Here is a 14,445-nt window from a genome sequence, read left to right as displayed (position 1 = left end):
CTTTTCTTTCTTTCTTTCTTTCTTTCTTTCTTTCTTTCTTTCTTTTTCTTTCTTTCTTGCTTCCTCTTTCTTTCTTTCTTTTTCTTTCTTTCTTGCTTCCTCTTTCTTTCTTTCTTTCTTTCTTTCTCTTTCTTTCTTTCTTTCTTTCTTTCTTGCTTCCTCTTTCTTTCTTTCTTTCTTTCTTTCTTTCTTTCTCTTTCTTTCTTTCTTTCTTGCTTCCTCTTTCTTTCTTTCTTTCTTTCTTTTTCTTTCTTTCTTGCTTCCTCTTTCTTTTTCTTTCTTTCTTTCTTTCTTTCTTTCTTTCTTTCTTTCTTTCTTTTTCTTTCTTCCTTTCCAAATCTCTCCCCCCCACTTAGTTGTGACCTTCTTGAGAGCAGGATCTGAATTTTAATTATTTCCAGCATCTGGCGCATAGCAAGTATTCAACGATGGTTTGTTCTGCGCTATTCAAAGCGTCTTCTAACTTTGGATACCATCTCCACCTCCAGACATCGCCAAACACATACCAACTTAATGTGTCCAGGAACACCAGGCAGTGTTTTGTTTCTCCTGGATCCCAGATTAATTTCATACGTGGGGCCCCCGGGTGGCGCCTCAGGCAAAGTTTAGGAGTCTTTTTTTTTTTTTTTTTTAAGATCAGAAATCCTTGTTTTATTTTTTTGGCTTCCCCCTTTTTTATTCGAGATGCCCGTCTCTCTGTCCCTCTCTCATTTAATCACCTGCACACACAGGAGTGTCCACTCCCCACCCTGCACATTGTCCCACTGGGGAAATCCTTCCCCAGGGCCAAGAGACGGAGGAGACAGGATGGCAGGTGCACTGACCTACCACGAGGGCAGCTTTTAAAAAAACAATTTTTAATGTTCATTTATGTGTGGGAGAGAGAGACAGAGAGAGAGGGAGAGAGAGAGAACAAGTGGGGGAGGCGGGAGGGACAGAGAGAGGAGAGAGAGAGAATCCCAAGTAGGCTTCATGCTGCCAGCACAGAGCCCGATGCTCAGCTCAAACTCACAAACCGTGGGAACATGACCTGAGCCGAAATCAAGAGTCAGACGCTCAACCTACTGAGCCACCCAGGCGCCCCAATGAGGGCAGCTTTTTACCCCAAACGTGGTGGCAGGGAGGTGGCGCTGACAGTGGCTGTATTTTTCCCACTGCTTCTCCCTTGACCTCTTCCGTTTCCCGTTTCTCGCTCTTCCATCAGGGCCTGGGAGTCATGAAGTACTCCTTTCAGCTGCCCATCGAGAAGAGATGGCTCAGCCCTTTCTCTGAGCTTAGAGAGGGTGGCTGGGGCACTGTCCTTTGGATCCTTTTGGTCCTGAAGGGTCACCCTTTCCAATGTAAGCTGGGACTTCCATGTTTCCAAGCACTGCCCTGGGTCGGATCCCCATGGCGATGCTACAATACGCTTCGCAGGGGTTTCATGGACGATTTTCAAGCTCGGGAACAAAGATCCACAAGAAATTGCGCCTGGCTCACCCAGCCTATCCCTACCACTGGGAAAACACCTCACATCACACATCCTGTTGAGGGAGGCCGGGTGCCCATCAGCTTGGGTGTAAAGCACATTGGGTCATTTGTGGCGGCCGTGGTGACCGTGGCATGACTGTGGCGGCCACCTCGGGCTCTGATTTCCTTACCTGTTAGAGAACGTAATACTGACTAGGGAATTTTCTCAGGTCGGTATAATAACCCCTGTGCTTCTGATGGAAAAGTAGGCCAAGAAGGGTTAATTAGACCAGGGGACTCCAGTCATTTTGTGAGGAGAGGCCATTTTTCATTCCATTGAAGCCTTGAGAACACCTCTGGGAGGGAGGGGGAGCGGGAGGTGGTGGGGAGAGGTGCTTGTGCGTCGGTGTGAGTGTGTCGGAGGAGGCTGTCAGTGAAGGCCTTGAAGCCGGGGAGGGGCAGCTAAGAATGATGGGTCTGAGGGACTCCGGGAATGGGTACTCATGATAGGAGGGGGGTTAAAGGAGCAGACCGGAAAGACCCTGGGGGTGAGAGGGAGGCTGACAGTAAAGGTCCTTGGGGTGGGGAGGAGCTGACGATCTGACAGTGATGACCCCACACAGGAGCCGTAGACGGGCTGCAGGTGTTTGCTGCACTCCATGACTAGCTCATCCAGTGTCCCACTCGGGGCCCCCTGGGCCAGACTAATAATGTACGTGCCCCACTACAATGCCAACACATCAAACAAGCCACCATTAGAACAGGATCATTTTCCTCCAGGCAGCTGCTTGCTGCAATCATTCTGCTGATTAAATTTCATTCTGGAAAGTACTGCACAGACATTAATCAGGTGTCACAGCCACTCCATCCTATAGAGCCAAAGCCTCTCTGACCTTTAAAAACACACCAAACAGTTGCTAGAACACATCTCCCTAGGGAGGACAGGTCCTCAGGCCGGCCCTCAGAAATACACGCTGTCCTCGCCCCCTTCCAACCCATCTTCTTCTCCCCTGGAGACAGAAGGGGGTAACTGGGACCTTTCTGACATGTTTGCCTGGGGGACTCTGGTCAGTCTTCAGCCTTGGTGGTGCCAGCAACCCCCTACATCTGTGGATTTGAAGTCTAGAAGGGCTTTCCCACCTCAGAATAGCTTCCCCACTGGCCTACTGCACGGCCTGACATTTTCACTGCAAGAAAGCATTCCTTCCAGTTAAAACACCGTCATCTCCAGAAATCCTCTGTTCAAACAAAAACAAAATAAAACTGGTTTACCCAGAAGAAAGAATCCATAAACAATAATGGCACCTTTTATAATCACAGAGCACTTTTCCTTGCTTTCCATGTATTTGGCCATATGCTATCTCATTTCATCATATATCAGCCCTGTAAGGAAGATACTCATATTATCCCCATTTTGCAGCCGTCAAGATGGAGGCTCCGAGACATTAATTGATTTGGTCCAAGGGCCGGGGCTAGAAAATGGTCTTCTGATGCCGGGCCTTAAGCGCTCTCTCTCACCCTGACACAAATGACTCTTGGCAACTGAGAATTCTAAAAAGAGATGTGTTTTGACGGGGAGTGGGGGTGGGGGGCAATGGTTGAGGTCACCACCAATAGGTCGTCAAAGGAAAAGCCTTCAGGGGCACCCGGGTGGCTCAGTCGGTTAAGCGTCCGACTCTTGATTTCAGCTCAGGTCATGATCTTAGGGTCGTCAGATTGAGTCCCGTGTGGGGCTCCACACTGGGCGTGGAGCGTGCTGGAGATTCTCTCCCTCTTTCTCTCTCTGAAAAAAGAAAGAAAGAAAAAAGAAGGAGCCAGAAGTCATGGTGGGGACAATGAGCCCTTGGATAAGAGGAGGCAGATTGGGGGGCAGGGGGTGAGAGGTGCAGAAATCAGCCCGGTCTCCTTCAGTTTGGATGTTAGTATTTGCGCCCCCTCGTTTCTTTCCCTCAAGCCCGTAGGTGGCAAATAAAGTGCCTTATCTCTAGTTGGCCCTTCCTGCCAGAAGTGGAGCGAGGCTGGAAGCAAGTGGAGGACGGTAAGTCATATGTTTTGTTCCCTGGGTTGGGCTGCCCTTGGTGATGGTGATGTGTACCGGCAGTCTGCGGCCGCCCACTCTCTTCAGGCAGGGCTCATTGAAGTCCAGGACATTAGCATTAAGACAGAGCATTATAACACTGTATCAGTAATGTAAGACAGTGCCCTGTCCTTAACGCATAATGTCGTTGAAAATGCAGAGTGTGGCAGACTGCAACTTAATTGGAAAGGATGCCTTGGACCATTCGGGACGCTACAGAACATTTGGCATAGCCATTAAAAACTGTTCTCCAGAGCCCAGGAAACTAATTGCAAATGGTTAGGTAATGCACAGCTGATGGAAATAAGATTTCCCCTGAAATTGATTCCATGGTATATGTACGGGGATGTTTACTGCAGTATTGCTTGTAACCATGAAAAACCAGAACTAAATTAAATGTTCAACCATGGGGGGGGAGGGGTTGGTTAAATAAGCCTGAGACATTCACACGATGGAATGTTAGGCAGCTTCGGGGAAAAAAATGAGGTAAATCTATGTATACTGACATAGAAACATGCCCATGAAATAGAATTGTTTTTTTTTTTCTTTTAAAGTAAGTTGCAGAATAAGAGTTATAGTTTGGTTCCATTTTTGCTCACTACCTATGTGTGTAAATGTGTACGTGTGTACTTGTGGGTACTTGTATATGCGTAGGAAAAATGGAGAAGTCTGGGAAAATAATACACCAGATTTTTAACAGGTTACCTCTTTAAAAAAAATTTTTTTTATGTTTATTTATTTTTGAGAGAGAGGGAGAGAGAGAGTGAGCAGGGGAGGGGCAGAGAGAGAGGGAGACACAGAATCCGAAACAGGCTCCAGGCTCTGAGCTGTCAGCACAGAGCCCGACGCGGGGCTTGAACTCACAAACCGCGAGATCATGACCTGAGCCGAAGTTGGACACTCAGCCGACTGAGCCACCCAGGCGCCCCAGCAGGTTACCTCTTAAGAGTGAAATTGGGAAAAGGGAAAATACTTTCACTTTTTAGTTTATACACTTCCGTGATTGAAATCGAGGCACGTGTTTCATTTCTGCAATTGTTGGCTGTTTGCTAAAGGAAGGCAGGCTTTCTTGGACAACGCTTCCTCATTACAGCAGGATTCTGCGCTCCTGGCAGGGCTGAGAGGCAGGTCTAGAGTTAGGTGCATTTCATCTTCGACAGAACTTTCGGCTCCAGCTGAACCGCAAAGCTGTGTTTCTTCTAAACACGAAGACACTAAAATGCAACCTTACCAAAGGAATCCAACCTAATAAACAAAGACGCTCATTTTCTCTCTCTCCTTACTCTGTCTTTCCCTCAGATTCCACCCACCCACCCCACCCAGGGCTGAGTTCCTTTTATCTTCCCAGACAGGTCAGTGTCTCAGAAAAGCTGTTCCTTTCAGGCAATCCACAGAGTAGACAGCCCCCTACCGGTGTAATTTCAGGGGCATAGGAAGAGCTGGACCAGAAAGAGTACTTGCCCACCTGCCAGCACCAACAGTCTTTAATCACACAAAAAAAGAGAAGTACGAATTCCCTTGAAAGAGGTGACACGTTGCCTGAAACTTGCACTCAGACAAGGAAGACTGAAAGTAGAGCTGTGTGTGTGTGTGTGTGTGTGTGTGTGTGTGTGTGTGAAAGAGAGAGAGACAGAGACAGAGACAGAGATAGAGAGACAGAGGAAACCAAAGCAAGTGGGTCCTGAGCCGCCGGAAGCACATGCTGCAGGGAGGACAGAGTGCAATTTACGAAGCATTCACATGTTTAATTTGTTTATAAAATACAACTTGGAGGGACACCTGGGTGGCTCAGTCGACTGAGCATCTGACTCTTGATGTTGGCTCAGGTCACAATCTTGAGGTTGGTGAGTTCGAGCCTGGCGTCTGGCTCTGTGCTGACAGTGCTAAGCCTGCTTGGGATTCTGTCTTTCTCTGTCTCTCTCTGCCTCTCCCCCACTCGTGCTCTCTCTCTCTCTCTCTCTCTCTCTCTCTCTCTCTCAAAAATAAATAAACATTTTTAAAAGGTAGAATTGGGAGGGTTTGGGGGGCTACTTTTAATAATACATGCTCACTGGGGCGCCTGGATGGCTCAGTCGGGTAAGCGTCCGACTTCGGCTCAGGTCATGATCTCACGGTTTGTGAGTTCGAGCCCCGTGTCGGGCTCTGTGCTGACAGCTCAGAGCCTGGAGCCTGCTTCGGATTCTGTGTCTCCCTCTGTTTCTCAGCCTCTCCCCTGCTCGTGCTCTGTCTCTCTCTCTCAAAAATAAAATAAACACTAAAAAAATAATAATACATGCTAACTGAATATATTTGGAAGGTACAGAAAAATATACGAAAGAAGGTAGTCACTTATAATTCCACTACCCAGCATTGACTACAGTAAATATCTTCACGGTTTTTCCTTCTGGTTATTTTTCTCTACATATATATGCAATTTCAAACAAAATTGGGATCAAACTATACAGCTACTTTTTCACTCATCGTTATGGATATTTCTATGTCCCTAATATTTGAAAACACAATTTTAACAGCTATACAACATATGCACCTTTTGGATGTGGTACCATCTAGTCCATCATACCCTTAATTTGGGACATTTCAGGTTTTTTCCAATTTTTTCCTTATTATAAATGACATCGCCGTGGACATCCTTGCACATAAATCTTAGTCCAGATTTCTCTTTCCTTAGTACAGATTCCCAGAAGTGGAATTACTGGGTCACAGAGCATAAACATTTTGAAAGGCTCTGTGGAGCAGTTTGAACTGGGAGCAAATCTATTGATTCCCAGAAACTACTGAACACAGAAATCCTCTCCAGTGCAAACCTGAACCAAACAGTTGGACACACACACCCCCGCCCGCAACGATGCCACATCTAATTAGGTGTTTAATGGATGTTTTTTGATGGGGATACAGGGAAAGGATGTACTCAGCTCTGTAATTAATTAGAGGAAGGAAACGGGGCAGTTACTGCTTAACTGAATGCTATTCCGCTATCCCCACCAACCGCCATCTCTGGCAGGTAAACCAGAACATCCAAACTGTGAGACCCACAGAATGATCCCCTGACCCATTCCTGTGGGCTTAAGGCCACTCACTCTCATCTCCTGCCCTTTCCCCGCCCTGATTAAAAAGAAATAAATGTGGTGAATTTTTCTGTATGGATTTTCCTTCAATAAATAGCTTACTGTATAAAATATGGTAATTATATTTACTCATCGACAGGTTTTGCTCTAACCTTAACATTTGGTGAATATTAACCTCTGTTAAATTTATTCTAAAATTCAAGCAAGCATTATTTAGCCTTTTTGAGTATCAGGATTTCCCTAGTGTATTCACTGATGCGCGCATTATTGTTCTCTGTTGCTGTTTTATGCCTTCAAATTAGGAACGTGTGAAAATCTGTGGAAAAACAGACTTTGATCTTAGAAAGAAACCCTCCTTTCTGTAGTAAGAAACAGATGTTTTTCTGAGCTTTCCTATCAAGAATTTATTAGAAGCATGTATATATACCTGTAGCATTTGGACGTTTTTGTTAATGTTTCCAAACAATGTGCTTTGAAACCAGAACCATTTCTCTGTATTCATTTTCACAGAATTCTCCGGACGCTCTTCATCACACATTAGTGATCAGAAATGAGTTGTAATTTCCATTCCTTGCCCATAAGGGCTAAGTAGGTGTCGTAATATAAGTTGAGGGGAGTTTTATTGTGCAAGAATGAGCTACTGTTGGGTTTGATTGATTGAAGACGGACTTTGATGCAGTGTATTTGAAAGCTACTAAATGCAACTTACAAAGCTTAACAAAACACATTTTATTTTGTATTGCAAAAGTTCACTTTCAAAAAGGAGTATTTCATATTCAAAACAAACAAAAGTAGAAGTATGCATGGAGAAGAAAATCAGGAAAAAAAACGCATTTCAACCCGTAAATTGTCATCTCTGGGGAGTAGCGTTGCGGGGGAGAGGGTAATTTGCTGCATCATGTGCCTCGGCAGTTTGGAGAATTTTTACAGTGTCAGGTTTTATTCCAGTAAGCAGGAAAAAAGCAACATATGAAAAGGGCCATCTATTCAACAGGTGTTTAAGCCCCTACTACGTGCGAAGCATAACTAAGTGACCATTACAGAAATTTTGAAAGCTACAAAAAAAGAAGACTTCAGGGCATGTGCAACAGAGAACAATAATGACTACAACAATGAAAACAACTAAGCAGTTGGAGGTTTCTCGGGTTCTTGTGGACTGTGACGCAGTGTTGCCTGCCTACTGGGACTGCTCTCAGCCTCTGGCTCCTAGATCTGTGGTTCTCACCAGATGCCTAGTGCCCAGCTGACCTCCGATCCCGCTTCCTGACTGGCCCTTCCCCTCACGGGCTGTAACCGGGTGTGTCTCAAGTGCTAAAACATCTCCTTTGCAAGGTAAAGCCGAGAGAGTGTGAGGATCCAGGCATGTGCTGATATTGGGAAGGGACTTTGCTACAAATACTTTGGAGGACAATTTGGCCATATGTATTAAAAGCCTGAAGAATATTCAGACTTGATGATAAAAATCAGGATAGTGGTTGCTTCTAGGAGGGTTATTGGCCAAGAGCGGGTTCAAGGGAGCCATCCAGGATGTTGGAAAGGTTCATCATCTTGATCTGGGTGGGGGCTACAAGAGTATGTATGTGAAAATTTATTGCTATGTGTACTTAATACCTGTGTATCTTACTGTATGCATGGTGCTAAAAATGTTTTGTTAGGAAATATATATGTGAAAAAAAATTAAAAGGAGCGCCTGGGTGGCTCAGTCGGTTGAGCATCTGACTCTTGATTTAGGTTCAGGTTGTGATCCCAGGGTGGTGGGATTGAGCCCCATGTAGAGCTCTGCACCGACAGCGCAGAGCCTGCTTGGGATTCTCTCTCCTCTCTCTTTCTCTCTGCCCCTCCCCCCCCACCCTACTCCCACTCACTCGCACGCACTTGCTCTGTCTCTCTCTCTCTCCAAAAATAAATAAGTAAACATTAGGAGCATCTGGGTGGCTCAGTTGGGTAAGCATCTGACTTCGGTTCAGGTCATGATCTCGAGGTTTGTGAGTTCAAGCCCGGTGTCGGGCCCTCTGCTGTCAACACAGAGCCTGCTTCAGACAATCAGTCTCCCTCTCTCTCTGCCTCTCCCCTGATCGCTCATTGTCTCTCTCAAAATAAATAAATAAACTTTAAAAAATAAACATAAAACAATTAAAAATAACATAAATTTTAAAAAAGAAAATATATATGTGAAACTTTCGAGCCCATGATTCTGCTATAACATTATATCCTACAGTAACAAAAATGCAAATGTTTAGTTCATTGTGTTCCTTATAAATGTTAAAAAACTGGAAACCTCTGAAGTATCTGATAGCAGAGAGTGGTAAATAAGTGTTATTCCATTCATTTAAAATCATGTTATCAAAACGTTCTTACTAGTATTGAAAAACACTTTTAGTGTGTGGTAACCATTGTGTTTTGTCACTAGGATAGGAAGAAATCAATGGCAAAGTAAATACAGGTACCAGCGTTGTTCCCTGGTGCTGTGGTGATTGTCTTGGTACCCAAAGAAAATGACCAGCTGACGATGGGAACCAGTCAAGCTTCGGGGGCGAAATCACAACATCAACCATGGTTCTCCTCAGTGAAGATTCAAACAGCTGAACGCCAATACCTTAGGCATTGACCTAAGGTAGTCTGGTGGGTCCAACTCCAACCTCAGTTAAGGACGTTTGGACTCTTTGAGGTTCTCCATTATTCCGAAGCTTCTCTCTACCCTTAGTCAACTCAAGTCTGGGAGCTGAGTGGTGGGTGGTGATAATCAGGGTGGAGAGAGAATGGCTGGGATGTATCTATGTCTGTGTGCATTTGTGAATACTTGTGTGGCCACCATTCCAAGTATGTGCGAATGCATTTATGTGTATGTAGCTGTGTGAACGTGACTCCTCTAGTTCACGTTTCCCAAATATGGAATCAGGAAGGCCCTACAGTAATTTAGTGAAACTGATCATCAAAATAAGGAGGTGATAGAGTAATAAGGCTATTCCCAGGGTAAATGTGTTAGAGACACAGAACCATCTGGTATTCTTCTAGTGGTCCAAAGGCTCCTGGGGAACGCTCTCACCATTGGTTTGAAGAAGATGGAAACAAGCAGGCTGCAGCCCCATCGGCAAACGTTTCCTCATGCTATGAAACAGTTTGCAACCTAGGGCAACTGTACGCTTGATTAAGCTTGCAATGAAAAGGATTTATTTTAAACCATTTTAATGATCTCTTGTTTATCAGAAGCTAACCAAGCAGTTTTATGGTAGCCTTCGCTGCCATGAGAGACCCGTTCCTTCATCTAGGTGGCTTTCCTATTGGTAAATTTTACTGTGAGCCTATTACTGTATAAAATCTACACGTGTTTTGACATGAGAAAAATCAGGATGGAGCCCATGCAAAATTGCCTCTTGCTTTTTAATTGTCCAGCTCATTCTGAGTAAAATAAACTTTTTCTTTTTTGGCGGAAAGGGGGTCTTTGTGCCAGGCTTGGTTGAAATGTGGGTTGCTTTTTTTCTTTTCCAAGCTCCCATTCTAGTCCCTCCCCTTATCCCAGATCCTCTGTCCAAATAAGCACACCATCTCCAGGGACAAGACTGCTACTGCTCTCTGAGCTGTGGCGGCTGCCATTGTCACTGCTACTGGTCTCAAAGTCATCTTTAACTTGACTGAGAGCCTGCTGTGTTCCAAGTCCCATAAGGTTCCCCAAGAGACCGTATGAAGGAAATACACAGTGTGCAAGTTCTTTTAAGTAGCTACCTCCTCTAGTATTTTTTAAAATAGCTTTTAATTTTCACGCAGGCTTCGGGAATACAGATGTGGATAAAGCAAGCTCCCCCGCCTTAAGGGTACCTCACTCATTTCTGGCTTTGATTATAAAGGTCAATTGATGGGCAGTGCACTAAAGTGAAAAGGCCTCAGTCTGTCCATCGAAACCAGCAAGGTGACAAGTTTCTACTTGGCTTCTTTAGGGATCTCCAGCTGTGTGGTTGCCATAGGGGAGCCAAAATCTTTAGAGAATGTGCAAAGTCGTCTTTTCCAGCCCGTATAAACCCTCTTTTCTTCAAGGCTACTTTCACAGAAACAAAATCAGTTAGTTATGTAGTACTTCTGAGAAACCAATGCTGGTTGCAAGAGATCTTCACATGTAATGTATGAGATATTTAGAGCGAAGGGGGTGGGGAGAGGTAAGTAAACACAACTGAGGACAAACATGGCCAAGAGTATAAACACAGGGCTTCTCCTCTCTCTGCCTTTGTGGAGCATATGGAGATTGACACAAGCCAAGCATGCCTAAGACACACACCTCTACACCAGTGGGCATCTTGTCTCTATCTGGGACATATCTCACACATTTCTAAACCACATCTATAGCCTAAGGCTGCTAATAATACCTGACACGGCATTCAGCCTGGCCCCTGGGGTGCCCAAGTTCTTTACAAAGGGCTTCCTTTTTAACCTTCAGGAAGTGTCTTTTCTTCCTTTGGAAGACGGGAAAGGGCAAGGGCCCTTGCTTCCATTTGGTGGATAAGGAAAGAAGGCCTCGCAGTGGATTAGCAAGCCAGAGCTGGAAAGAACCAAGTTCTCTTCTTCATCCCATCTCTCAGGAAGAGTTTTTTACTTGTTTGTTTGTTTGTTTCTTTTGGCGGGAGGACCTGGAAAGAGTGTTGTCACAATCATCAGGGGAGGTGGTTGGAAGGAGGCCTGGCGATCAGAACCTGGGAGCTCTCACGGGGACAGAATGGATGCCTTCAAACGGGAAAACAGATAAATTCCATAAGAGGCCAGACCCACGGGGGCCTACTTGCCACTGTTATCGTCTTCTTCACTTTCTGGCCTCATTCTGTTCTGCTGCTGTTTTGAGACCTCAAAACCGCCCTCTGGGCTGACAACATAGTGACTGAGGTCTAATGGGGTCTGGAAGGACTGGTTGGGAAGGACTTTGCTGTCCTCCAAGATCAGGGCCATTCACACTTCACCCTCAGTTTCCCTTAGCAACCCCCCCAGTGGATTCTGGCAGGCATGGCTTGTTCATTCTTTCCAAAGTTCCTTGTGTTTTCATCCTGTTGCCCTTCTTAGGGCTAATGAGTTACTTAGGTTTCCAATATGCTATATAGAGTAATATTTCTTTTCAGCTGCCACCATAGGAAGAGCACTAACCTGGGAGTCCAACAGATCTATGTTCAAATCCCACCTCTGCCACTTACTGGCCTAGTGGCTGCAGGAAGTGTTCATCCCTTCTCGGAGATGCAGTTCCTTCATCTGTAGAATGGGAGTATTGATACTTCCTCTTCCTGCCTTGCATGGCTCTTGTGATGAGAAAATGAGATCATCGACATAAAAGCATCTTGACCAGAAGCACAAACCGGGGTGGTGCTGATGCCGAGTCATATTTGCTTTAGCTGAAACTCCTTCTAGCTCTTAGGGGGCTGTTGGTTCTAGAATTCTCAGATCTGGTGAATAAGGCTGTGTTCCCTCTCTCCATCTCTGCATAATTTTATACACGCTGGTCACATCCCTTCCCAGCCTTCATCTTTCTAGACTAAAGAGTCTGCGTTTGTTTAATCTATCTTCATATGGCAGCCCCCTCTACCCTCCCCCATCCCCTTGATTGTAGAGTGGCCCTTCTCTGGATCATCTCCAGCTCCATTATGTCATTCTGGAAGCACTAAGACCAAACCTGCACAAATGTGTGTGTGTGTGTGTGTGTGTGTGTGTGCGCGCGCGCGCGTGAATGTGTGTGTGTGTGTGTGTGTGTGTGTGTGTATTCATCAGCCCTGAACCTATGACTCTGCCCCCTCCCCAGTTATAAATCCTAGAACAGGATGCTTGCCCAAGACCCTCTCTCCAAACTACAGAGAAGGCCGGTTGGCCCCAGGCTGTAGCCTCCCCCTCTTTCTCTGCGCAGCCCTGGCCCCAAGGGGCTAAAACGGCTCCCTGTCTGGCTTGGGAGGCTGGGAGGTGGATAACTAGGATGGGGGGGCCGAGGGGGAGGGGTGGGGGGGTCTTGCGCAAGCGCACGCCGCCGCTCGGACCGCCAATGCTGCTGCCTCCCGGAGCAGAGGGAGGCAGAAGAGGAGGGAGGGAGAAGAGGGGAAGGGAGGGGGAGGCGGCACTTGGGCTGCAGCTCGCAACCAGAGGCAGTCTCTCTCTGCTCTCTGGAGGGACGGGGAGCGGCAGCCGCGGAGTAGGATGCTCTGCGGGGCGCCCTGAGCCGGGGGCGCGTGAAGCAGCTTCGGGGGCCGGGGCCACAGGGCAGCTTTCACCATGCATCAGTCCCTGACTCAGCAGCGGTCCAGCGACATGTCCCTGCCCGATTCCATGGGTAAGTCCAGCCGCCCTTCCTAGGGGCGGCGGCAGCTTGGGGTGAGTGCGCTGCCCTCTGGACCACAAGCGCCCCGGCCGCCCCCGAGAGCCGGGGAGCGGGAAGCGGGGCCAGGTAGGGGGTCCGAGCTCCCCTGCGTCTGGGTCGCCGACCAGAGCCCCAGGGGAGCGGCCCAGCGGGGGCGGGGGCGACGCGCGGAGACTGGAGCGCCAAGCTTGCGTCGGAGTATCCTTGCCCCGGAGTGCGGGTGTGTGCGTGTTTGTGTGCGGGCGCCGACAGACTTGCAGCTGGTGGTAAATTCCAGCTGTCTGGAGATCCAAACACTTCCCTGCAACCTGCGCCCTCGCTTTCCGTTCGACGCTCCCTCTTTGCAAAGTCCCCGTCACTTCTAAGAGCTCACGACTAACGACAATTAGGAGAAGCAGAGTCCTCGCCCCCTCCCAACTCTGTCGAAGCTGCCCAGAAATTCAGAGCTGCAGTGGTGGTGGTGGGGGCAGACTTGCACCTCGCTGGTGGGGGGGTTTGCGCAACCCTGGGGGATGGGCGGGGGGGGGAGGAGGGGGGTTCGCGGGAGGGGAATTCCTAAGGAATCACTCAAGACAGCCCAGCCCTGCAGTCTGCAGCGGCAGGATCAACATTCCTTGAATTTGATTCCTGTTCTGCTCCAAATGCACGGAATGTGCGTGAGTGTGAAAAAAGAGGTTGGGGGGGGGGGGAGAGACGAGTGAGAGCGCGAGAAAGAAAGAGCGAGCGCGAGCCCGCGCATCTTCTGAAGTAGCGCTTTCCCTCTCGGGGTGGAGTGGAGGGGGGGGAGACCCACTAGCCTGATTTGGTTCAACACTTTTCCTCATCAAACCTGGGGGACAGCTCATCAAATCAGGCACCAACTTGGCTGCCCCTCGAAGCTGCTTTTTGGTAGTTACAAACAAAACACAAACCCAGTCCCCCTCAGCTGTTAGGCACCTTCCCAAGCCCTATGATTTCACTGGGCGGAGAAATTAATTTGGAGCCCAGGAGAACGGGAGGAGATTGTCAAACCATGATCCCACCTAATCTTAAAATTCGCCTCGGGTACACTTTAACATAATCGAATTATCTCTTGCCAACATACTTTACATTCTGCAAATTTCCTCCGTCCCGAATTCCTGCCATCCAATCTGCTCAGGTCTTCGATGAATTTGCGGGAACATCTCAAAAGGAGGGGGCGGGGAGAGGGTTGAACCCCCTGTGTGAGCTCCTTACTGCCTGCAGAAGGCCCGGTCTCCACAGAATTCGTTCACCGGAGGGACCCCAGAAAGTGTCATCTCCTAGATGGTGAGAAGATTCGTATTTTCAATGGTTTTGCATATGCAGTATGAGAATTTGCTCTTTTTTATTTTTAAGGGTGTAGTCATTTGCAACGTGGTCCAAATGAGGCCAAGGACTTGGGTCCGAATCCAGAACCCAGCAGTACCAGACTTCCCCCAGCTGTCTTTCTAACACGACACACACACACACACACACACGCGCGCGCGCGCGCGCGCGCACACGCGCGCACACACACACACACACACACGCACGCGCAC

The 14,445-nt window shown here is 47.4% G+C and overlaps 1 protein-coding gene across 2 annotated transcripts in view; it reads left to right on the top strand.

The window, feature by feature from the left end:
- Positions 1–12,586: 12,586 nt before the first annotated feature.
- Positions 12,587–14,445, top strand: part of TMEM255A (transmembrane protein 255A) — a 57,207-nt gene continuing 55,348 nt past the window's right edge. For both annotated transcript variants that reach the window (XM_045470922.1, XM_045470921.1), the window contains exon 1: positions 12,587–12,880. In XM_045470922.1, coding sequence (XP_045326878.1) covers positions 12,823–12,880 — 58 coding nt within the window. In that variant the 5' untranslated portion in view covers positions 12,587–12,822. The remainder of the gene's footprint in view (positions 12,881–14,445) is intronic.

This window comes from Leopardus geoffroyi, chromosome X (assembly GCF_018350155.1).
Source record: "Leopardus geoffroyi isolate Oge1 chromosome X, O.geoffroyi_Oge1_pat1.0, whole genome shotgun sequence".
NCBI classification, from domain to species: domain Eukaryota; kingdom Metazoa; phylum Chordata; class Mammalia; order Carnivora; family Felidae; genus Leopardus; species Leopardus geoffroyi.
This window is presented reverse-complemented; position numbering and strand designations above follow the sequence as displayed.